General features: G+C 33.9%; 2 protein-coding genes across 2 annotated transcripts in view; one reads left to right on the top strand and one right to left on the bottom strand.

Moving 5' to 3' along the window:
• The window catches only part of CSMD1 (CUB and Sushi multiple domains 1), a 2,580,735-nt gene that overhangs the window by 1,261,174 nt on the left and 1,292,165 nt on the right, over positions 1 to 27,396 (top strand).
• On the bottom strand, positions 21,887 to 22,141 carry LOC122741876 (NADH dehydrogenase [ubiquinone] 1 alpha subcomplex subunit 3-like). The gene has a single exon (XM_043985742.1). The coding sequence runs from the start codon at positions 22,139 to 22,141 to the stop codon at positions 21,887 to 21,889; it is 255 nt and encodes an 84-aa protein (XP_043841677.1).

Raw genomic sequence — 27,396 nt, 5'->3', positions numbered from 1 at the left:
CTAGATACAGCCAAGATACTGATTAAGGAACATAAAAAAACACTTCTTTATGCAAAATAATATAAAATATTAAATCTTCCCAAAACAAATATATGTGATCATCATATTTAAAATAAATTGAAATAAACATTTACATATGCACTCCAAATTTATTTAATTATAGGGCATGTTATTTTTTCATAAACCAGAAAAATAAGTTGCTTTTGACTTTTTTTAAACTTAATAAAGATAGTGACCTCATCTTCATATCAAATGAAGGGGACATGTTAGGTGTTTTGCTGTTATTCTTTTTTATTTAATCATACATTGGTAAAATGTTTGCTATCACCAATAGGATTTGATTATGATCAATTTAAGCAAGTTGGAATACTCAGAAAAATAGTCTTGAGTTCTAAAATATTCTCATAATGATATAGCAAATTACTTCAGATTTATGGTATCCTAAGAATTACATTCATATTAACCAAATATAGGCCTTCCCCAAAATGCACATCATACCTTAAAGTGATTATTTCTTGTTGAAAGGAAAATATTTGTACTAATGTATGTAGGTATATGCTAAAAACCATTGCAATTATAGGCCATACCCAGGTCTTATAAAAACCATTATGTCATATATAGTTATTATTGTTGTTCAGTCATTTTTCAGTGGTATCCAACTCCTAGTGACACCATTTGAGTTTTCTTAGCAAAGACACTGAAGTTGTTTGCCATTTCCTTCTTCATCTCATTTAACAGATGAAGAAACTGAGGCAAACAGGTTTAAGTGATCTGCCCAGGGTCATTTGAACTCACAAAGATGAGTCTTCCTGACTGCAGGGCAGGCACTCCATTCACTGTGTCATCTAGCTATTCTTTGTCATATATTAATGTCATATATTATAAGTATGCATATGTACAAACATACACACATAAGTATGTAAATATATGTATTTAAATGAAGCCTACATTCTTATCTATCAATACATTTAGTACTTATTGTATGCTTGACTTCATGATAGAAACTTTTAAAAGAAAAAAAAAGATGTACAAAGCATGGTATCTGAAATAAAGTATCTTACAATCTAACAAGGGGGAAAAACTAATATGTGTATATTGATGTGTGTATACATGTTCTTTTCCACATGTATACATATGTATGTATCTATATGCATAGATACATACACTCATGGAAAAGAACATTTAGTTTTTCCTGTGTTTATCCTGTGAATCTAATAATTATTCAAAGGAATGTGGGATCGATGTGGGCAGATAGCAATAAAGGTTTCATGGAGTAAGTAGAACTTGAATCAGACCTTTTGGATAGCCATATTCAGTCACAAAATCAAACCTGGAAACTAGGCTGTCTTTCAGACCAAACAGAAGTATTACATATGTAGCCATGGGCCATCCATAGTACTCCAAAATGCAGGCTGAACCAGAATAAAGTGTTAATGGGAAATGTTTTACAAAATAAATAAAAATACAATAAAACTAACATAAGATTTTAAAACCAAGTAATTATGAGGCCTTACATAACAAGGATCCATAGATAGATAGATAGATAGATAGATAGATAGATAGATAGATAGATAGATAGATAGATAGATAGATAGATTAGTATTAGTGGTCCTGGGTCTATTTTAGTTTGATAGCACTTCTATAAAATAACAAATCTTAAAGTAATATCCATGGGTCATATATTATCTTGAATCACTGAAATACCATAACATATGTATTCACTGGGGATTTAAGAGCAGAAAATAACCAGTAAATTGTGTTGTCAAGGATTTACACTACACACCATTTTTTTCTGTACCCCTCTACTCATATCCCAACCATCACCAACACCAAAAAGTCTCTTGCTTCCTTCAGAAGATTTTTAAGGGAAAATATAACTACAGTGGATATCACTAATTTCACTTTGTTATCTTTAAATATGACATTCTAATGTTACCTGCTAACTCAAATGAACACTAAAAAGCCAGCCAGACTATCAAGTAATGTTGCATAATGCTGAGTTGATCAGTCTTGAGATTTAATTGCTGAAACATAATTCTATTGCGCTTGAAGGGTGAATGGGAAGGGAGAGTTGGGCTCTTAGATAAGAGAAGACCTAAGTAACTACCATACTATTCATTAGACTGAATTAGGAAATTGTACAAAAATAGTTATTTCAGGATACAGTGAAATACAAATGTTGTGACAAAGCTGAGGATAGTTGGAAAGTGAGCTTCTTATCTGACTGGTATTCAGTAGTTAGAAATACAGTAATTCATTTTGAGTAAAACCACTAAGCAGTTCAGGAAATGAGAAAGCTGAGCTTCAGGTCCACCCTACAAGTTTGCAATGTCAAGGGCATGCTACTTAACCCAACTCCTCCCTCCCTGCACAACCCACCTTTTAGCTTAGTTCTCAGCTCACTAGTTTCCCCTTCAAGTTTTGAACTGCAGGTGCTTCTTACTTCTCCAGTTCCTCAAACTCCCAGTTCCCTGAAATGAGAAGATCATAGGGTCTTCCTTATTCCCACCCCTTCCCAAACACCTCATTAATAGTATACCAATTCGCTTTCAAAGATTTATTATAATTTACTTCATTATGTCTTACTGCAAGGGTAACATACAATGGGGATGGGAGGAAGTAGTTACAAATAAGACTAAAGAATCTATAGGTCCTTCCCCCATGCTCCAACTCCCCTTGGCCTTTTCCTACTTAAAATTCTCATGATATGCAGTTATCTTTAAATTGACTTAATTCAAGATTTATAAATGTTTACTTCACCAGTCTAGAGCTACTCTTCATGTCTGTTACTATAATGTGTAGGGATGTGGGCCTGAGAAGAGAATTACTTACCACTGCACCCTACTCTACCCTTCTGTCATATAGGTTCAATTATACTCACCCCCTCCCTTCTGCATCTTCCAAACCTCCTGCCTGTTACAGCCCTGGTAGAATATTAACTCTTTGAAGACATGACCTGTCTTATTTTTACCTTTGTATCTCCAGTACCTAGCACAGTACCTGGTATGTAGTAGGTATTTAATAAATGCTTCTCAAACTCAATTGAGTTGAACTGACTTGACCCTTCCCTATCTGGACCCAAATACTATCACTATCCAATTCCATGTCTTATTATCACCCCTCAGTCTTCACTCCAAAATTGTTTCTGGTTAATCCTTATTCTCTCTCTTCTTGAACCCCAAATCTTCAATGGATGCACTACTAGCTCCCTGAAACTGAACAGATTAAACTAATAGGCCAACATGAGGTTCATTCATGACTGGACAACTTTTCCTACTCCTAACTGTAAATATAATCATTGTTTTATTTCAAACTCAGGAGTCCCTGACTCCACTTGGGTCCTTTTCTAGGTAGGGAAACTTCTTGTTATAATAAATGTTGCGCTAGCAATATATTTTCAAAATCTTTCCCATTTTATCATACCCACCAAGTAAGGACTGTAATTGCTATGTACAGGAAATCTTTACCTCTACACAGCTTGGAAGGGACCGTTTGAAGATTATTTTCAGTTTTACAAATTACCTTCCTTAGCGATATTTTTTAACTGGGCAATGTCTTTGAACTTGGAGATAATAAAAAGAACATACCAATGATACACTAGTCTTCTGGAAGTTCTGTTTTATTTAGCAACAATGCTCTGCCTATTATCAAAGCTATCTGAACTATCAATCTATATTTCAACAGATTAATAACCCACATTCATTTGTTCTTTGTAAATTAGTCTTCAGAAAATGCTAAATTGTATTATTTTGGTTTAGTGATAATCATATTTCCTTCTGTCTCATAATTAAATATTTTTTAATTATATATCTTGGCAAAAATGATCCCAAAACTATCTCATCTTCACCAATTAATATTTGCTGAACAGCTATGCAGGGAGATACTGACATAATTTTGTAGTATGAAGAAAATATCTCAGAAATATAATTGTAAAGCTTTATGTAGTTAGTGAGCATCCAACTTTTTAGGTTTCATGTCAGGTACTCTTTGAAATTAGCTTTTATAGAACAAGAAAGTAATAGAACTAGCTTGAGTATAATTTCTACTTAGCTTTTAGAAGAAACTGCTATAGTGGGCAATAGAACCCTAACCCCTCCAAAATACAACCCCCCCCCATGTCTAACCCCATCCGCAAACCACAATGAATCACCTCCTTAAATCTTCACCAAGAAAGAAAACATGACTAGAGTGCTTTCTTTGTCTGCATTTCATTTTAGTCTATATGTCCCCAGTGGAAAAATCACTCAGGGGACTATATCTTGAGGAATATCCTAAAACCACTTCTAAAATTGTTGAAAATACTTTGAGTCACTCCTCTTGAGTGATCCCTTTGGCTGATTAAGTGCTTGATGCATTTCAGAAGAAGCTTCTGATAGTTGTGAGCCAAAAGAAGGAAGTAGTTTAATATAAAGGGACAATGTAGGAGAACAGCAAAGTATGGGAGAGAGTAGAAGAAAGATGTGAAAGTGACATTTAAAAAAAAATTCATGGGAGTTCAGCAGCCTTTAGTCTATGTCCATTTTTAGGATTATATATTTTAGCGGATTATGTTTTCTCTGTCAGAAAATATATCCTTTGCCCTAACAGTTTATTTTTATTTAGAACTTTAAGGTTTGTAAAGCACTTTCCATGTATTATTTCATATAGTTAGTATTTGCTACCTACATAGCTAGATAAATATAAATAGATAGATGATAGACATATATAGATAGATAGATGGGTAGCACAGACATATAAATACAGCATATATGCCACTATTTAGTGGAGATTGGGGAACACAAATACCGAGGGGGAAGGGAAAGTTCACATATAGGAGGTGACCTGAGCTGAGCCTTGAGGGGATCTGCATTCTGTTCTGTCTTGGTGCCTGATATTCTGTTTTATTGTATCATAGATTTTCCATTGTATGGGAATCTAGTAAGGATCCTAGAGATCATCTAGCTCAATCACTTTGCAAATAAGGAAACTGAGGTTGATTTACCTAATGACTTATAGTTAGTAAATAATAAATCCAAGATCTTCATGACCTTTGACTTAAAATCCAAGATTCTATTTTCATTGTTAGTTGAGTAGCTCCTTTATTGTGTTTGATTTCTATTATGATGACTGAGTAAAAAACATTTTTATGTGAAGACCATATAGTTCAAATTTGACCAAGGAGAAATAGACATATTTTGTGGTGTAAATTCCAGGTATTAATAGAATTAGTAAATTTTCTTTTCTATATAATCTATAAAGGGGATTATATTCAATAATCATCTAGATAATCTCTAGATAATGGCTATATATCTTGAAGGAAGTTATATAATTAAAAAGTTATCTGAATTTTATAGGAAGCCATTATAAAACCTCTTTTCTAACTCTAAAATTATATTAGAATAACTAGCAGTAAAGTAAGGGTAATGTGTCTCCTTGATTGTGAAATTTACATAATAAACAGAATATGTCAGTTTCTAGTTGTCTATCTCAGGGACTTTTAATCACAACCTGTTATTATAGGATTCCAATCTATAGGATTGGAAGCATATTTTAGCACAAGATTTGAGAATATGTGTAATTTTTCTTCTTGGAAAAACTTGTCCAAGAATGTGAAGTGATGCAGAGATGTTAGATGTGCTGATCTTTCACCTCTATTGAAAGCATACTTAACTTCTAATATCCCCAAATCACATTTTAATATTAAAAGAGAATTATCAGGGGAAGCTAGGTGGCACAGTGGATAAAGCACCAGCCCTGGATTCAGGAGTACCTGAATTCAAATCCAGCCTCAGACACTTGACACTTACTAACTGTGTGACCCTGGGCAAGTCACTTAACCTCCATTGCCCCTCAAAAAGACAGAGAGAGAGAGAGAGAGAATGAATCATCAATTCACAGTTTATTTAAACTTAATTGTGAGTATGTGTATATCAGAACCTATAAAAATCTGTTGTTCTTTGAAGTTTTATTGATTCCTGTCATAATTAATTCCCAAAATACTAACCCCCCATAAAACCATTCTCCATAATAATTTAATATTTTTAAGTATAAGAATAGATTAATGTAACAGAATGCTGCAGTAACTTCCTAGGATGATTCATACCAGTTCTCCTATCATCCTTATTGTGGCAGATGGGGAAACTGGGAATTATTTTAATAAGGATATATCCACAGACTTAAATGAACACTTACCAAGAAAAGAACCATGAATGGAGGCACTATAAAAACAATAGTTTTAAGAAAGAGCAAGGTATTTCTACTATTAGTGCTGAAAGCAACCTGTTCTGTATCCTGCCCAGATACAAAAGATTTAGCACAGGAGCATAATGAGGTGATAATAGTAAGAAGCAATAGTAAGGTGCCCACAAGGCACAGTACAAGAGGCCTGAAATATCTTTGATAAACTCATGGTCATTAACATAACCTTTTGTGTTATATAATAATACAAATTCCATTTCATCAAATACTTCAAGAGGGACCTTCAAGGCACATCCAGAATTTGCCCAACGATTACAAGAATATTGACAGAGTTTGTGTAGTTTACATTATAATATAGAGTAGTAACTGTTGGCATTGTTGCCCTGTAAATGAGAACAGGAGGTTTACAGTCGGTTAAGGCTCTGGTATTTTTCTCCCAACAAAATCAAGTATGTAACTAATTTGCATGTATTTCCATCATGATTTTAAAAGTTCTAATTTTTAAAATGCAAAATAATTGGAAAAAACAATGTAATTGAATTTAAGTCTAAAAGGAACATATGTATATTAAGAAATAGCATTTTTCTAATACATGTATGTATAAATGCTTATATGATGGGTTTATATACATTAATATTTAAAAATCCATAATTCTATCTCCTCTCCATTAGTAGGGATGAGGATTATGGAGAATCTAGGTTAGAATGATAGGGCATGTTTCTATTGAAATTTGGATCTAAACGTTTGAAAAGTTAAGGAAAATGTGAGAGAAAACAGCTGTATGAGAAGAAAACAAAACAAAACATAACAAAACCTTGTCATTTAAAACTTAACTCGAGTGCATTTTATGAAGGGATCCTAAAATGTAGATTAAGCATTCCTGAGGAAAAGGGAAGAATGAAGGGGATAAGTATTTACATGAGTGGCTATGGACCAGGCTTTGTGTTAAGCACCTTTTACAAATATTAGATCATTTGATTTTCACAAAATCCCTGTGAAGTAGATTTTATAATTGAAGAAACTCAGGCAAACTGAGGTTAAGTGACTTGCTCAGGGTTACAGATAATTAATAAATATCTAAGGTTGAATTTGAATTCAGGTTTGCAGGCCCAGTATTTGATCCACTACACCACAAATAACTACTAAGGGAAGGGAGCTATGTGAAACTTTTTACACTGGATGCTGACCTACAATTAGGTGTATTCCGTCAGGGAAATGAAAACTGCCTGCTCGTTGTCTGCTGGTTTTCATTTTAATTTGTTCTATCTAATGAGTAGAGATAAAGACCTTTTTCTATCTGCTACATCATGTAAACTATTATTTTCAGTCAAGACTTCTAAAGTACGAGCCACAACTGGTTTGGTTGACCTCAAATGGATGATTTACTAGAAGAAATAAATAAGAATCACATAATATGGAGAAACATGCATAAATTGAGTTCCATCTGCATTACTGGAGGCAATCCCTCCAGTCAGTGAAAAACATTTATTAAGCTATTTCTACAGGCCAGGTATGGTGCTAAGTTCTAGGGATTCAAAGAAAGGCAAAAAATAGTCCCTGCTCTCAAAAAGGTCACAATACAATGGAGGAGACAACATTCAAACAATGATGTATAAACAATATACACACAGAGGATTAATTGGAGGTCATCTTAGAGGAAAGGCACAAAAGTACTGGGATCAAGGGAAGGTATGAAAAGTCTTCTTATTGAGATTATATTGTAGACAGGACCTAAAAGAAGCCAGTAAATATGGGAGAGACATGAGGAAAAAGAGTATTCCAGGAAAGCGAAACAGTCAGTGAAGATGCCCAACATTCATGACATCACAAAACCATTAAATTATTTTAGTATGTTATCTGCATTCAGTAAGATAAGACCGAAGTAATTTACTGCATATCATATCTGGCTTCATTAATTGGTTCAAGGAACATAGAATATTAGTGATTCCATGTCACAGGGGCAGCTAAATTCATAGTTGAATTTGCATCTTTCTTTCATCACAGATAATCAGATAAATTTTATTTTGATGAGGTTTCTCAGCATTGTGGTGAGCTTTTGTTATAAGGAATTATAATTTCATAATTGAGACGTGAGGTTGGATAGTGCAACTTTATGCAGGGTTGCTCAATGGTTTACTTAACCAAAATGTTCTGACACATGAAGTGGGTGGCTTCTGATAGGTAAAAGAGACAGGCCAAAATTACTGTAAAATTCTAGGAGAGAGCCTGAATATCATTGGAAGCATCAAATCCTAAGCAAAGAATAAGAGCAGTCAAGTAGCCCTAGATTAAACTAAATAGTATTTCAGTACTTCTGGGATCTATGATTGTGTCATATATGTATTTCATCCACTATGATAGATTAAAATCCTTTTACAATTTGGTAAACATTCTTTGAGAATGGCTGTGGGGGGGGGGGGGAAACCAAAAGAAATAAAAAGTAGTCTGAGTCTTTCTGATTTTAGCCTTTGGCCTTTTCATAATAGATAACAATAGGGGTGGCTAGGTGGCACAGTGGATAAAGCACCAGCCCTGGATTCAGGAGTACCTGAGTTCAAATCTGGCCTCAGACACTTGACACGTACTAGCTGTGTGACCCTGGGCAAGTCGCTTAACCCCCATTGCCCCATAAAAAAAAATAATAATAATTAAAAAAATAATAGATAACAATATATTATCAGCCTTGTACTCAAAGACCTTTCAGATTGGTAGGAACTATAAGGGATTTATTTTCTCTTTCAGTGTCTTCAGGGGCCCAACGTTTCCTTCATTCTGTGAAATCCAGCAAATTAAGGCTACAATTATAGTTGATAATAAATGAATCATGGAAATACTTGCTGATCATATGTGTCTATGTCTATGAGTTCTGAACATTGTTCCTTTAAGTATTTTACATCATTTATATCTATCTATTATGCTATTATATATTCTTATATATTCATTATACATTATATAAGTATTTTACATTCTTAAGGACGTACTGGCATTTTATTGTTCTATTTTAATGATGAGTTGATTTTTTGTTGTTTTATAGAAAGAATTTGTTTTAAATCCTTGAAAACTCAAACATCCAAGCTAAAGTTACATGGTCTCCATGTAACAATGAAGTGGTTCTCCTCACTGACCCTTCCACACTCCCATTTAGTGGAAGCCCTCCAAACGGAAGGCATTCACACATTAAAAAAATAAACAAGACTGAATTCAAGCAAGTGATCCTGAGCAATGACATCTTTAGTGACACACAGATATGAAAGATCACAAACATTGTATCCTTTTGGAACAAATAACTATATATCTTCATTTAGTGAGGGAAATGAAAAAAAATGATGTCTCATTGTATCTCATTTCCAGGGAAAATGGATACATCTTATAAATGTGTCCTATGATATTTCCACTGCAGTTCGTACTTAACTCAAAGCCCCCTGACTTACTGGATAAGGTGAAAGAGTTGGAATATGATCCTTATTGATACCATCAGACTTTCTACCTACCACTATTACTCAAAAACCTTTCTTCCTTTGAGATTCATACTACCTAAAAGTATATCATCCAAACCACATCCTGGTAGCTATTAACAATTCACAGGCAATTCTTTCCTCATTGAGTTCAGTGCCTGGCTCATAGGCTCTTTCTCCTCCCCGCATCTTGCCCTCATGCTAGGGGACTTCAACATGCATATAGATCTTCCTCTCTTCTAATATTTTTCTGACATATTTCTCCACTCAGCTTCACTTTAACACAGGGATAGTCATATCTTTGATCTTTCCATCACCCACAACTGTTCTTTTTCAATGTTCATGCACTGTGAAAGTCTTTTATCTTATACTTTCATCATTACATCTTTCTCTGTGCCTCACAACCCTTAACCCTGTTCTTCAATTGCACTGTGATCTCTTTTCAATTCAACAAACATTTATTAAGCTCCTACTAAGTGCTAGACACTGTTCTTTCCCTGGCCTTTACTGCTATACTGAAATTTACATTATCCAATCTCAGCTGGACCCTTGGTGTTGCAACCCCCCTTTCTACAACAGCTGTTTCAAACCTTTTCTTTCCTCAAGTTTCTCATGTCAATCCTCCCTTCCTCCTCTGCTGAGAATTTCCCTTAATACTTTCACTGGAGAAAAAAACCCAAAACCAAAACCAACTAAACCTTTCAGCCAGGGCTCCTTTTTCTTCCTCCTCATTTCACATTACCGAGACCTTTCTATATTATCTCCTTCAAACAGGTAGCCTTTCTTAACCAAGCCAATCTCTCTATATATATTTACCTTACTCTCCCACATCTTTTCCAGCACATTTTCCCCACTAATGATCCTCATTCTCTCTATAATTATCAAATTCCCTTTATATATTAACTCCTTCCCAGCTGCTCGCAAACACTTCCATATCTTCCTCCCCAATCCTTAAAATAAACTCATTCTATCTGACCACTCCCACTGGCTACTGTCTCATCTTTCTTCCATTATTTTCTCTAAAAACCTTTTTTTTTAAGCCTATAAACAGTGACTCTCCTTTCACTCTCTTTTAATCCCTCTGTAATCTGGTTTGCAACATCAACATTGACCTGAAACTTTTCTCTTCAAAATTACTAATGATTTATTAATTGTAAAATCGAATGGACTATTTCCAAAGCAATTCCTTCTTTATTTCTCTGCTGATCAGCCTCTCTTCCAGGATACTTTCTGGTTTCTAGATTTTTATGACACCATTTACTCTTCTTTTTTTTATTGTTTTATCCCTCTGACAATTCCTTCTAGATCTATTTTGCTGTTTCTTCATCCATGTATATTCACTCACCATTAGTCCCAAAATGTGACTTTTCTTCTCTTTTCCTGCTATATAGTTTTGTTTGTTGATATTATCAGCTGCCAGGATTTTAATTATCATGTCTATCTATTCCTGTTCCTGAGCTAGCAGCCCACATTCCCAATTCCCTTTTTAACATCTCCAACTGGAAGTTCTATTGGCACCTTAAAATAAATATGTCCAAAAAAAAACACATTATTTTTCTCCCTAAGCTCTTCCCTCTCCTTAATTTTCCCAAGGTATTATCATTGTCCTAGATAGCTAGTCTCTCAAGCTCAATATCATTCTTGAATTCTTACTCTCACCCATTACACAAATCCAATGTATTGTCTTATCTTTTCATTTCTACCTTCTCATTGGTTATACACATTCTCTTCTCTCTGCTCACAGTCACCTCCCTAGTTAAAGCCTGCATCAGTTCTCATTTGAATTATTTAAATAGTCTTCTCATCAATTTCCCTGTCTTAAGTCTTTCCTCATGGCAATCCACTTTCCACTCAGTTGCCAAAATGGTTTTCCTGATCATAGAATGCCTAATATTTTTTCCCTTCCTCTTGTCACTCAATAAATTCTTGTGGCCAACCTTTAGGATTAAACATAAAGTCTTTTCTGCACTTAGAGGTCTTCATAATCAAACTCTATCCTACCTTTCTGTTTCCCTTTTTACACTTCCTTTCATGGAGTCTATGATCCAGTCATATTGACCTATTTGCTGGTTTTTCATACTAAAAATTCCTTTTCCCCTTTCACTGACTATGCCCCATGTCTGAAATGCTCTTCCTCATCAGCTTTATTGCTTAGGTTCCCTAACTTCCTTAAAATCAATACAAATCTCATGAATCTAGTTTCCTAGCTACTTATTCCTTCTCCCAAGAGATTGCCACTATCTATTCTGTACATATCAGCATATATATCACTTATTGTTCCTCCCCTTAGCATGTTAGGTTCTTGAGGATAGGTTTTGTTGTTGTTGTTTGTTTGCTTGTTTGTTTTGTTTTCTTTTGTTTTTGTGGGGCAAGCAAGGTTAAGTGACTTGCTCAGAGTCACAAAGTGTCCAGGGTCTGAGTCTGGATTTGAGCTCAGGTCCTCCTGAATCCAGGGCCTGTGCTTTATCCACTGCACCACCTAGCTGCCCCGTTGAGGATAGGTTTTAACCTTTCTTTGTACACCCAGCGCTTCAAAAAGTATCTGATGCATAGTAAGAATTTATGAATATTTTGATTGATTGTTTGATTAGACTGGGAGTCAGGGAAGACCTGAGTTCAAATCCCCATTTTGTCACTTACCACATATATGACTTCATTTAAGTCACTTAACTTTTTTTGTATTTGGGTTTCCTTATCTATAAAACAGAGATAATAAAAACTTATCACCCAGGGCTGTTTTAAGCAGAATGAGATATCATGTTAAAACATTTTATAAACTTCTATTTATTATTCACACACAGAGAGATACACACACAACACACACACACACACACACACACACACACACACACACTCCTTCCTTGTCTTTAATTGAAAAAAACCATTTTTCATTTTTTCTCTTCTTTTGACCTTATAACTGGTAGGTTGGCAAAAATTTAATCCTTTTCTTCTACCGCTATCAACTTCCCCATAATTATACAAGAAGTGAATTTGTCCCACAGCAGTTAGCTAAAGATTTGGGATAAAGGATAGTTTCTATTACAATCTATAAGAGTTCAACAGCATTGTTCATACTAGGGTGAATCAGAATTCCTCTTTTCTGTACTTATTAATCTTTATAAGAAATCTGAAAGAGTCTATATCATTATTGTCAATTTATATGTTTAAATTAAAATATTCCATTTTATATGACTAGATTTAAACACAACTTTCAAGATGTTTATTGATAAATACAAAAACTTGATTGTAAGGGTATGCTGCCACCAGGTGGCAGCAGGGACCAAGATCACATAGTCCAAGGGTGGTTATCAGAATTTAAGTATATGTTTTTCAGATTATTTTTCTTTTAAAAAATTTCTTGCTATTACAAAGAAATAATATTACATGATTACAAAGCTATAACTTTTGAATGATAACTGTTTCAATATGCCTTTATAATCCTAGGCATGTTATATATTCAAACTATATTTTAAAAACACACTTAAAGAACATTCAAATAGATATAGCTAGTATCTTTCTTGTTTACAGAGCCTTAATATTATCATGTTTTTGAACTCCTTATCTTCTTCATGACCATTTAAAGGAATTAATTTCAAAATTTACTGTTTATTAAATAGAGAAAACAAACCCTTCTGAGGATCTTTGCAGGCATACTCTATCTACTATGGCTGTTCTGTGAAATACGGCATTAGGCAGAACAGCATTTGTAGGACCAAAGCTGGTTTCATTGAAACAATGTTTACACAGATGCTATAGATAATTGACTATGAGGATCAGAATGACAGATAATAAAGGGGTAGTATGCTGCTAGAGATAGATGATCAGCTCAAAGTATCATGGACCTTCTGTCAGAAAGAGGGAAGAGAAGAGAGTCCAGGACAGATTCTATAGGATCACTCAGTGTTAAAGAATATATGATGAAGAAAGAGTCAACAAAGGAGAAAGAGTTGTCCAACCTGAAGGAAAAGAGCCAGAGGGTAGTGTTATATATGTGTGTGTACACACATACACACATACATGCACACACACACACACTCACTCACATACTCCAAAAACCTAAAAGAAAGTGTCTAAAAGAAGACAGTAGTTAATAGTGTCAAATGCAACAGAGAGGTTAAGAGTGAGGACTAAAATATGATCAGACATGGCAATTAAGATACCACTGGCAGGGCAGCTGGATGGCACAGTGGATAGAGCACCAGCCCTGGATTCAGGAGGACCTGAGTTCAAATCCCGACTCAAACACTTAAGACTTACTAGCTGTGTGACCCTGGACAAGTCACTTAACCCCAATTACCTCACCAAAAACCCACAAACAAAAAAAAGATACCATTGCCAATATTGGTGATAGCAGTTTCAGTTGAGTGATAAATTTAAAAGCCAGATTGCAGAGGATTGAATGAATGAAAGGAGAGGAAGTAGAAACAAGGAGTATAGAAAAATTTTCCCATCATTTGGGCTAAGAAATGGAGGAGAGAGATATTGAGTAAAAGACAAGGTGTAGTAAAGGGTGTTTTTTGGTTGTCTCCCATAAGAATCAGGAAACCTTAGACAAAATTTGAGGGATGTTGTGAAGTACGGAAGCAACGTATAGATAGAGAGAAGGTGAATACTAAAAAGAGAAACAGGTGATGATTGAGAGGGAAATCTACTGGAGAAGATGAGAATGAATGGTATCAAGGGCATATGCAGAGAAGTTACCCTTAGCAAGGATAAGGGCCATTTTGGCTGAAAAATGTTGCAGCATTGTTTTGTGTCATTTGATTAAAATTGACTAATGATATTATTGAAAAATGATATTCTGTGAAATGTTCTGTGAAATAAGTTTAAAGGTAACTCCTGGAAAAGTAGTTGTAATTTTAATCCAAATTCATCTGACCTTTCCTTTCTCTATCAAGGGTGTCTACCAAAGCAGCACCAAAGGGTTGATTTTTAACGTATCTAATTTTCCATATGCTTTCTTCTCTCTGGTTCTCTTCCCTGAGGCAGAAACAAAAAAGAAAGAAATCCAAATAAATTTGTCTACACCCTCAGAATGAAAACAGGGCAATTATTTTTTTTGTTTATCTTTGTCTTTGTACCTCATTAACCAGCACACTACCTGACACATCCATAGTAGGTGCTTAATAAATCGTTTAGACTTGTGTCATTTAAAATTTAAATTAGAAGCTTTAGCACCAGTCTTTGAGCATTAATCATTTATTAAAGCATACCAGGTAATCACATAGAGTTCAGAAAGTTAAGAAAAAGCCTATCTAGCCTAGAGTTCCAGCTTGGTCCAGTTCCTCCCCAAGTTCTCCACCATGAGCCTGTTTCAATCAAAAACTCCTTTCAAACTGAGTGTGGAAACTTTTTATAGGTCTGGAGAAGATGCAGTCCTTACACAGTACTTCAAGCTGATTGGTAGGCGTCATCCAAATCCATTGGTTCACTGGACTTGAAGGTGGTCTCCTGTTGATGTCACAGTCCACAGCCTCTGAGAACACACTCCACTCAGGGTTGGTCACATGTGGTCTCAGAAAGTCTTTCAGGTGTGGATGCTGAACACCAACTAACAAGTCTCAGCTTAAAGTCCTTCAGGTGTTTTGGATGCTGGTAATCGACTGGGAAAGTTTCTTACAAAATTGAGATGAACACAACTTTAAATGGCTTTGCCAATAATCAAATCAAACAATGAGAGTTCTCAAAAACATGTCTAAGGAAATTTAGAATCCTTTAGAGATTTTACAATTATTGTTCAATTGTTACTCATGAAACATATAATAGAAACAAAAATTGAAACGTTCTCTAAAACTTAATATTACTACAGACTCATGATCCATTTTTCATAAGAATATACTATTTTTACTCTGTTTACTTAAAAAATAAAATATTCCTTTTTAACATTTAAAAACTTTATTTTGGTGGGGCAGCTAGGTGGCGCAGTGGATAAAGCACAGGCTGTGGATTCAGGAGGACCTGAGTTCAAATCTGACCTAAGACATTTGACACTTACTAGCCGTGTGACCCTGGGCAAGTCACTTAACCCCCATTGTCATGCAAAAAAACCCCAAAAGCTTTATTTTGATAGAATTAATTTCCTTTATAATGTTATTTATTTATTTTATGTGTTTAATAATAATATAAGTCAGTACTTATATAGCACTTCAAAGTATGCAAAAAACTTTATAAATATTTATCTCATATAATCTTCAGAGCACCTCTGAAGTAGATATTATTATTATCCCCATTTTACATGTCAGGAAACTGAGGCTAAGCAAGTAATTCTGAGGGAAGTGGGTAAGTAGAAACATTAGGACAATCAGAATTACTGAAAATTAGCAAAATAGAAAAGTATTAATTTCATAACTTTTCCTTTCCTTGCTAATCCTAGGTTCTATTTGGGAATAGGATGGTTTTTAAATGGGCCTCCAGATTAGATAACAGAGTAATATCTAAGATGGCTAAGTGGACCTTTAAATTTATTAAATATCCATTATTAGTACAACATTTTGTTAAGTCTTGGGAATTATAAAATAGTGAAATGAGATCACGGAGTTTATAATCTCGATTTGACTGACATACTAGGTGCTTAAAGAATGCTTATTGATTAATTGATAATAAATGTAATTAACAAAAGCAGTACTTAATTTTACCTTCAAATTTGAATGTAAAACTTTTCATTTACCTTGCCTTTTCCCCCCTCCTTTATGTTAATTTCAGTTTTCTGGCAAAGTGTCCCAAATGATTCACCAGGCTTTGGCAGCTTAAACAACATTTCTGTCATTCACCTTCCAGAAACCCACAAACTGAAGCAGTAAGACTGTGTGGAACATATGCATATAAAAATGCAGTCACTGAATGTTTCTCTGATACTGTTTGTGCAGCTGTCTCAAACACCACACAATGTTCTCAATCTTTGGAGAAAGCCATTCTTTTATGTCTCTCAGTGGAGCCAACTAAAATGGTAGGCCATCTTATCAAAGACATTCATGCTATACTGGTCTGTCATTGTTGATGTTTGGGGATATGTTTTACAGGACTAAAACAAGGAAAACTATTGAGTTCTTATGGCCCTGCTCTTGCTTTAACTAGTCTTTGTGTACATCATATAATGTATGGCTACCCCTTTGCTTTTCTGCATGCCTTCTAGATAAAACTCACTATCTCATAGACATAAGAACTTTTTCTATTCCTACCTACAATTTTTTAGGCATTTCTTCTCTATATATTTCAATTTTCCCAACTTGAAATTGAGAGGCTTACTCTTTTCATGGTTGGATTTTGAGAAGATGGACAAAAATGTTCAATGAAGCTGGCTTGTGCTCTGATGTGGAGGACAGAGACTTGCATTCCCTGTATCCTAATACAAAGAGAAATTAGTGGTGATTTGCAGCAGAAGTGTACTAAGAGCTAAATATGCTTGCTTTGTTGCCCGTGAGAAGAGATCGTGAGAGTGATCTTTCCAATCTCAGACTGGGAACAGGTGGTAGCAACTACAACACTGAGGTTTCCTGAAGAAATACCTACCAAATAGACACATATGCTTGACTACTGGGCTAAAGAGCATGTTGCTTATGGACAATGTTTGTGAACCCTAATATCCCACCAAGAGAAACAGAGATTTTTAATTTCATAGGCAGAATGAGCCTAGAATTTAACTTTCTGGTCAGAGAAGAAGGGTTGACTGAGCAGCACCTCATGGGTAACTCCAAATATGAGTCCCCAATCTTAAGAATTTGTCATCAGACTTTTAAATGGAAAGAAGACAATTTCTTGTTTCGATTTGTTTCTTAAAGAAAAATATGGTGCACATAGTTTCATATAGCAACACTGACAATTTAACAGTTAGATGTCAAGGCAGATCTTATGAGAAGGGGACTACTTGATCAGTAGTCTCCAAAGTATGTAAGTTTTCTGGGTCAATCTAAACCGAAGGAGTACACAATAAGTACAAAAAGATTGGACCTGAATCTGTGGGAGAGAATGATTTCACTAGAACATCAGTTTTGCCCCACTGGTAACCCCAAATAGCTCCTTCTCAGGAGTTGCTAATTAGCTATTTGAGTGTTTTATGTGTTTCTGTCTGTGGACTTCTGAGAAATCTTTAGCAATCTAGAGTTAGAGGTTCTTGGTTCAAGTTTCACCTTTATCTTTTACAGCCTGTGTGACCTTAGGCAATCTTTATAAGAAAACCATTGAACTCTCCCTTAACCTCTCTAAAACATGGTTTCCCTAACTATAAAATGAGGTTAGATTACATGTCCTCTGAGGTCTATTTTACCCTCTAAATATATTATCAGCTAATTGTATCCTCCCAAGAAGTAAAATTGAATGAATTTAGATCTACTGGATGATTTCACATTTCCCTTTCAGCTTTTAAATCCTATGATATTATGACCTTTAAAGGAAATTATTTCAATAATATAAAATCTTGCTACAGTGTTTAAGATATATTATAAACTATAATTCTTTGGAGGAAAAAAATCAGTACTTCACTTCACATCCATAAGCAATAAATCAACCAATTAACCTTTATCAAGTGTCTACTTAATTCCATGTTTAGTTATATGCTAATCTGGAGATGCAAAGACAAAAGTGAAATAGTCCATGCCTTCAAGAAGCTTACATTCTAACGGAGAAGACACATGCATTTACATAAGCATATACATACTACAAAGCAAGAAAATATAAAGTCATTTTGAGAGGGAGGGGGAAATTTAGCACTTTCCCTTAAATTTTCTAAGTCCTTAAAGAGTCTACCCCTAGTCACCTCAAATCATTACTTGGTGAAGTTATAGGTAAGTTGACTTGTCACCAAAATTTAAAGGATGAAATAATTGAGCAAATACATCCCTTCAGAAGCATAATCTCTACCCCCATTTCCAATCCTACTAAATTATATTTGATTTAATTACTGTTAGTATTTTCACATGATTAAATATAAAGCAGACTGAAGGGCATCATTCCTGACATTTATCTCAGACAAATCCTTACCATTCATCCTGAACACCAGTATTGCTGGCTATAGCTGTTCCTGGACCATTTCAGCCACAACACAAAAAGAGGCATTTGAGAAATATACACTGATAGCTTACTCAGATGACACTGGGGAGAGGAATCCTGATTTTGAGAATGGAATTGTCATGTTCAATATTGCTAATACCTTTCTCAGGCTCAAAATCAGTTATTGATTTAGTAGATGTTTTTAGATGGCAGGTTCTTAAGACAAGTCAGGAGAATGACATCCCAAGACAAGATAGAGCTTTATTTCTATGTAGGATTTTTTGACATATGTCTCAAATGGCACCATGAAGCTTAACTTTGAAAAAGCTTTGAACTAGTCGGATGTGAACTTTTTTTGTTTTCATTTAAGGGAAATACAAGAGAGGATGTTTTGATAAACTCAAACACTGATGATGAGATTTCTTTCAAAGCAGTTGATACCATTCAGTAAAGTGTCTCTTCTAGTACCCTAAGTGGAGTACATGATGTGCCTCTATGTAAACTAGGTGGAACTTTTTATTTCATTTTTTGCCCAAGGACAGAGTTACATGGAAATAAAATCTCAAACAAGTCTCAAATAAATTTCTCTATGTAACTGTCACCTGTGATGTCATTTTATTTAATTTCATGATTTTGCAGAAACAATTAATGGTAGTTTATAAAAATATGTCTGTATGTGATTTCATGAAGAAAATTCTATTTAAATTAGTGGGGAAAGTTTAAAGTAGAAGACCCTTGTGCAATTTTTTGTAATATACAAATTGTTCTAATAATTTTGTAAGGGATGTAATATAATTGTAATTTGATTTCTATAACACAATATACTGGATTATTATAGATTAAACATGATAAAATCTAGTTTATACAGTCTTTCTATTTAAGAATTTTAATTGCTATCTTCTATTTTATATCACTTTTATATATAAATAACATATATTTATCTTCTATTTTATATCACATATATATGTAAATACATGTATACTTCACTTTCATATATGCATGCATATACATACATACACATGTATTATATATCTACACTTTTCTTTTATGTATATTTATATCTATACATGTGTGTTTATATACTTACATGACTGCACAGAGGTCTACCATTAAGCAGGTTTGGTATAAGTGAAAGATTTTTTAACTTAGAGAAAGGAGAGGCCTGGGTTTGATTTTTTTCTCTTACATAATCTTTGTAACTAGGGAAAACTCCTTTAAATTATCTGAGCTTCAGTTTCTTTATCTGAAAACTGAATAATCAATATTTCTAGTGGCCACTTAAGAGGGTTATTGCAAAGTTCAAATGAGACAATGTACTCATTGTGTTTTGCAAACCTTAAAATGCTTTTTAAGTATCACCTTTTATCTTCTGAAACCAGAGAAAGGGGAAGAAAGAAAGGAACACTGGTGAAGACAAATAGAAACTCTGATGAGTAAAGGAAGGGAAATGAGGTAGATTAAAATAAATGTTCTCAATTTCAGTAAAGTAAGAAATGAGGCTCTGCACTGAAAGAGCAAGGCCAAAGTGCAATAGGTCATTTGAAAATAGAGAACACTTTTAGCAGTCACTGGGGGAGTGAGATAGGGAGTCAATAAGAGAATGATAAATGCAGTTGTGCATAACAATGATACTGTTTTGATAGTTTACTTTTATCTTTGAAACAAATTGGGGAACTTCTCTAACTAGAAATAAAATAGCTTTAAGGAGCTTCCATTCTACCAAGGGAATATATCAGTGTAGGACCTTTATTATCATAAGGTCATCTTTTTTAACATGTATGATGTTTTTAACATAGAAGCAGAGGTAGATTCTTATTAATAGTTTAATTTACAGAGTGAACAGTAGCACAATGTTAGAGAAAAATGTATTATAAGAAATGTGTTGTGAGGGTGTTTTGTTTTTTTTAATCATTAATGAAGGGGGCAGCTATGTGGCACAGTAGATAAAGCACTGGCCCTTGATTCAGAAGGATCTGAGTTCAAATCCAGCCTCAGGCACTTGACACACTAGCTGTGTGACCCTGGGCAAGTCACTTAACCCTCATTGCCCCACCAAAAAAAAATAATAAAATGAAAATAAACAAACAAAATAAAATCTCTAATGAAAACAATGAACCAGCTCCTGTGATTGAAAATTTTATTTTACTAAAAAGAAGAATTGGATAATACCCAAAATGGTCTCAAGTATATGGTATTATAATGAGCATTAAACTAACTGATATTCATGAAACCAGAGTTTTAATTTCAGTTCTATCATAATTTGAGTATATGGTTTGGGGTAAATTCCATCCCTTCCTTGGCCTTCATTTTCTATCTATCTAAAATCTAAGGTTTTACTTTATTTTCAATGATATCTACGGTCCTTTCCATCTCAAATGGTCTATGATTCTTACTGATTAGTTTGGTCTGAGAAATGAATTACTTTTATATTGTTGTATATAGTTTGAAGGGACCATCAATTTGAATTTCAATTAATTATAAAAATCAAAATCATTTCAATCAATTTGAATACTCCCTTCTTTTTAATTTGCAGAAGAAATAATATATTCTTTAGACAATGTAATTGACTAAAACTGTACCAGTTCATTGGGGTGAAGTGCAATCCAACTTATTTTAGCTAAAGTTAACCATGAGGTTTAGTTCCAAGCATCAAAAGTTTGTAGGCAAAGAATGAAGATCATTGGTACATTCATTCATAATTGTCAGAACAAGTCAATCTATCAATTAATAAATGTTTTTAAGCACTTATATATCAGGCTTTGTGCTAGGCGCTAGAGATTTCATTTTTGTATATTTACTAGGCATAGGAACCTTTCAGTAATATTAAGAGTTTGGCAAAAGGTAATAAATGTTTTTCCCACTGCATAATGTATCTTTAATGAAGTTTAAATTCAAGGTTTTTGAGGGTGTTTTGGTTGTAAAATCGGTGCTGGTGTTTGTGGAGATTGAAAAAGTGTGATTGAAATGAATTTAGCAATCTTTCTTCAAAGTGACTATAAAGCATAAAGTATTTTTTGAGTAAACTAAGCATGCCACTCTAACATTTCTAGATTTTAGAACCATCTTTTAAAAAAATACAAACAAGTTTAGCCCATTTCCTCTTTAAGAAGTATATAAAACCACATTTTTCCAAATAAGAATCAAATGTAATAACTCCAAGACTAATGAATGAACCACCCTCTCCCCTGTCAAATAATTTTTTTGGGGGGGTGGGGGGAGATGAGTCAAGGACATTTATTTGGTGAGAAAAGGGAAAACACATGGAAGATTCACAGATTCTTCAACCACTGGAGGGAAGGACCCTGAGCGTCCTGAGGGTAGCTGGGGATGTCATGCATGTTGCCATCATCTTGAACAGGAACAGGGTAGTTGTAAGGTGTAGCTTGGTTGATTGTGCCTGCGTACTTTGTATAGGGGCTTAAGGGAGGGAAGAGCAGAGCCATGGTGCTGATGACAAAGGACACTGTCAGCAGTGGCTCCTTGGCCCAAGCTTCTTTCAGGAACAGGTCTAATCTGCCTGCCATGTTGGCTGCTTTCCCCATAACCCCAAATAAATTTCTATAGCTCAAGTTGAGCCAAAAGTGAAGTATGCATTTTCTCAAATTTTTATTGGATAAAGGAAAAAACAACTCCATGAGCTATAGGTATAATACCTTTTATGGTCACTAGATTACATTTATTTGTGTTGACTTTCTGAACAAATTTGCTTACATTTTCAGGCAACTAGTTAAAAGCAATCTTTGCTGGGAATTTTTTCAGTTTTATAGGAGTGTGTGTGTGTGTGTGTGTGTGTGTGTGTGTGTGTGTGTATTCAATTAGAATAGATGTCACAGAAGGATTTTCATCAGGTCTACTATTTGTTAGTTAACAGAGAAAAATAGTTCATATCAAGTCCCTTACATGCATCTTGTATAGAACAAGGTGAAAATAAGTACTCAAATAATACAATATCAAAGTTGCAAGACAGACATTGACTCTTTAACCATTAAGGAGGGAAAAAAAGATCCAACCTTTTTCCTGCTGAGCTACAACTTATTAGTGACTCAATATTTCATGCAGTATTGCCATAGGCAAGTGTAATACTTGTGCTGAGACTCTATCATGCTGAGAAGACTGACACTAAGTGGATGAAGACTACAGAACTAAAGAAGCATACATTAAATTTCCACATTAGCAGCCAAATCACTGGTACATTAGAGATACCGCAGAACTGTACTTCTTGTTACTTACAGTGACCCTTAGGCAGCTTAAAATTCGACCAGCAAGTTCTTTACTGAAATGATTAGCTTTTACACAGAATGAGTCTTTGCTAAAAGGAAACCAGATTTTTATTTAAATTTTTCTTGTGATGCATTTTCATTTGGACTTCATCAGTGCTAACTTTTTCACCTCCCCATGGATAACCACACTGCATTCTGAATCAACAGTTATAAATCATATTCACCATCAGCTTGAGGGAACTCTCCCAGTTTATCTAGTTCAGTTCTTCCCAGATTGCTTCACTGGAACTTTCCAAGTTGAAAATTTCTGAACACATATTAGTTTCCTCCAAAATATTAAGCAAACAATAATTTGCCTAGGCATACTTATTAGGTATAGACATCTGTCACCATGAAAATATGCTAAATTTCCATTGCTTTTTCCCATAATTTTCTCACTTTACCCTTTTTTCCCCTAGGAAAATGCAAGCCTAGGTACCTATATACCAGCATCTATGAGTTCCATTAAGCTCTATGACTGAATTAATGTTAGAAATAATCATCTAGTATACATTTTACTTACTACAGGAAGACCTACATCTCTATTCTTGGAAACAGAGGGTTTTCTAAATAATTTATTAATAGCTCACTTTTATGTAGAGCATTAAGATTTTCAAATCACTTTGCATAATGGAGAAAATTTAGAACCCAAATTTTAAATGATTGTTAATTTTTACATGTAATTTGGAAATATTTAATGAAATAACTAAAAAGGAATTATTTTAAAAATGTTTTATAAATATAAAAGCTAAATTCAAACTGTGATCCCTTGATTCTAAATCTGGTGATTCTGTTATATCATGCCACTCTATTCTTACAAAAGATTGATATATTATTAATTTTGTAAAAATGCATCACTAATGATCTAAAAATTGTGAAAGTAGTTTCATTCAAGGGATAATTATGATCCTTACATGTTTACACACTATCTTTCACTCATTTCACATTTTGTTTCTTTTGTAAAAACATAATGATACAATGCAAAGAATAGCCATTCCTTATGTCCTATTCCCTAGGGACTTTAATCATACCACTACACATCAAGACTTGCATTCAAAAACTGGTTCAGGAAAATGGTCAATTTCTGATTAATGTTTTAACCTATCCCTCTGAGAATGTCAACTACACACAGAATTAATAAGCTAACCTTTATTGTTTTTGCCATAGATATGTGTATCTTCTTTTGCTCAACAAAATGAGATTATGCCAGTTATTTGAACTGGAATCCGTGCTGATTAAGGAAAGTAGAAATAATTTTTACAAGAATTAATAAAGATGATTAAGTAAAACTGTCATATTGTGCCATATGTCCCATGAAGACTGTGGAATTGCTGAACCCCAAAATGGACAGGAGATTCTGCTGGTGAACCATCTATTTTTATTACTTGGCAGTCAGCATATTTTTCTTTTCTTTTTAATTGAACAGATTAATTCTATTTAATTGATAGGTTTTTATTTCAAATAAATTTCATTATTATTTTTTTCATTAATACAAATTTTACAAAGGACATGTTTAGAATGGTTTTAATTCTTTCTCCCTTGCCCTTCGTATATCTAATTCCAGTTCTTTTCTCATTCTCCCTTTCCTTGAACTCTCAGCCAAATGGCATTTGTACTTAGTGTCAAGGGAAGATGACTCAAGGTAACTTTAATTAAAATTTCCATTGCCTTCATCAGTGTGAGATAGCAACTTTATGCATTAGACAGCCTGGTAGTATCATTATTTTTTATGTCAAATTCTAACTTTTCCCCAGCAATAATTTTCACTATTAGCAAAGAAAATTCCAAATATACACAATATATAAAGGAAGCAGTTTAGCTCTGAAATTACCTGCATGGATTTAGAAGTTAGCTATGAATTTTAAGCAAAAAAATGTTTCTCCCTTATTTTCATCTTTTGGATTAAGAATTTTTAGACCAATTTTGTAAACATAGCTATACTCAGATAAAGTAAAACAGTTAACATAATTTCTAATTAAGCCTATGAATCTTTTACTTACATAAGAGAGGAGTTACCTTTTGAGCTTATTTATTTGTAAATACAATTTATTTTCTTAAATAAGCATTTAGCATTTGGTTTTTCTGTCACATTCAGATTATTGATGGTTATGCTATCCTATAAATGATCACTGTGTGATTGTCTTGAAACTTTCCTTTACATTAGACAGTTCATTTTCCTAATCTATGATTTAAGTTCCTCATCTCTAAGATGAAGGGATAGAACTAAGTAATCTTTTAGATTGTTTCCTGCTAAAAAAATTGTATAATTTTATACATGGAAGGCAAGGCTCAATTTGGAGTCAGAAGACTTGCATTCTGGTATCCATCCTCCTAGGGAGCTCCAAATGGGGACTATGATAAGAGTAAAAAAAAAAATGCAAGTACCTATTAAGTACCAAGTAGGTGGTAAGCACTTTGATAGGTGTTTGGAATATCAGTACAATGGTTTAAATTGATCTCTCTTTACAAGGAATTTACATTCTTATGGTGAAAATAATATATCTATATCTATCATATCTACCTATCTATATATGTGTGTGTATATGTATGTATGTATATATACTTCATGTTTATATTGAGTAGAAGTACAAGTTGGGCAGCTGGGTGGCACAGTGGGTAGAGTACTGAACCTGGAGTTAGGAAGCCTCATCTTTCTGAGTCTGGCCTCAGATACTTCCCAGTTGTGTGATCCCGGGCAATTCACTTAATCCTGTTTGCTACAGTTTCCCTATCTGTAAAATCAATTAGAGAAGGAAATGAGAAGCTACTATAGTATCCTTCCCAAGAAAATCCCAAATGTGGTCATGAAGAGTCAGGCACTACTGAAGTACAAGTATATACAGAATAAATATGAAAAGAGTAAGGAGGGGGCAGCTAGGTGGTGCAGTGGATAAAGCACTGGCCCTGGATTCAGGAGGACCAGAGTTCAAATCCAACCTCAGGCATTTGAAACTTACTAGCTGTGTGACCCTGGGCAAGTCACTTAACCCTCATTGCCCCCCCCCAAAAAAAAAGAGGAGTAAGGAGAAATAAAGACAAAGTAGTTGAATGTGTTTGTGAGATAAGGAACTATTAGTGTGGTGATCAATTCAATTCAATTCAGTAAACATTTAGGCAGAGATTATAGGCAAGAATATGTGCTGGTTGCTAGGGAACATTTAGGCAGAGACTATAGGCGAGAATCTGCTGGTTGCAAAGGTAAATTTAGAAATAGCCCTCAAGAAGTTTAAAGTCTAAGTGTGGTAAGTCATATATCTACATGCTTATTGATTTAAGAGAGAATGTAGTAAATATTAAAGAGAGGTCCAAGGAAAATGTTATGCACAATATGAGGAATAGGGGGGCAGAGAAGCAAAACACACACACACGCACACACACATACACACAATTTCATTTGGAACATATTTTTATGCTCATTTGGAATTTTAAATTCTTCTCAAGAGGGAACTCCTCTTAGTAATATGCATTTGTGTTAGTTTTCTGCATACATTGGATATCAGAACATTAACAGTGGTATTAGAAATAAATTGGTAAATTGCAATTTGTAATCTTAGAAGTTGCATCTTATATCATTAAAGAGTTGCAAACCTATGTTGGTAGAAGGAATTCCTCACTTGGAAGTTCACTATACCAATGAAACCATAGCTCCAGTGCCCATTCCTATCACCTATTTAATATAAATATATGTCATTCTGCCTTTTCTTTTCTCATTCCATCTATATTTATTTTATTGATACAAAATTTTGTAATTATATATAATCAGGATTATCTTTTATTTATTTGTATAGACAGCCAGGTGTTATAGTGGCTAGAAAACTGAAATTGGATTCAGGTAGATTTCAAATTTTGATACAAATACTTATTGGCTATTTGACACTGGACAAATTGTTAACTTTTATAAGTTTCAGTTTCCTCATTTGTAAAATGGAGGATAACAATAGTAGCTATTTCACAGGGCAGTTGTGAGAATCAAGTGAAATCATATCTAAAGGTTATAGGATTGTATGAATGCTATTAATAGTTGTTAATAATTTTAACCAAGTAATTTTAATGACTACTCTTTTACTAAACCCTGATAAGGCTGTCACTAATTTGTTTTTTTCTTCTTATTTCCCTTAAGATTCTTGAATGTTTGTTCTTCCAATCAAATTGTATTTTTCTCTATTTTTAGAGTGTATCCTACTAATGTTCACACATATTTTATATAAATGCAACAAAAATCACTATAGAAATAAAGGTAGACAAATTGAAGAAATAGGCACTGCTCATGGTTAGGCCATGCTAATATAATAAAATATATAATAAATATAATAAAAATGACAATAGTATCTAAATTGATTTAAAGTATGTTAAGCAAATTACTAACAAGATATTTATCTTTGACTTTTATGATAAAGAATTGAAAGAAAAAAACAAGGACATACATTCTTTTCTTTTTAAAGGATATTTTCAAGGTATCTCCTTTTGTCAACCAAATTTAGCTCAAATTTCTATAGTATCTATATTTATAATCTTGATGG

This window comes from Dromiciops gliroides, chromosome 2 (assembly GCF_019393635.1).
Source record: "Dromiciops gliroides isolate mDroGli1 chromosome 2, mDroGli1.pri, whole genome shotgun sequence".
NCBI lineage: Eukaryota > Metazoa > Chordata > Mammalia > Microbiotheria > Microbiotheriidae > Dromiciops > Dromiciops gliroides.
The sequence above is the reverse complement of the archived record's forward strand: the minus strand, read 5'-3'. Positions and strand labels throughout refer to the sequence as shown.

Coding starts and splice junctions, on each gene's coding strand:
- LOC122741876 (XM_043985742.1), bottom strand. CDS start 22,141: ATGGCAGGCAGATTAGACCTGTTCCTGAAAGAAGCTTGGGCCAAGGAG.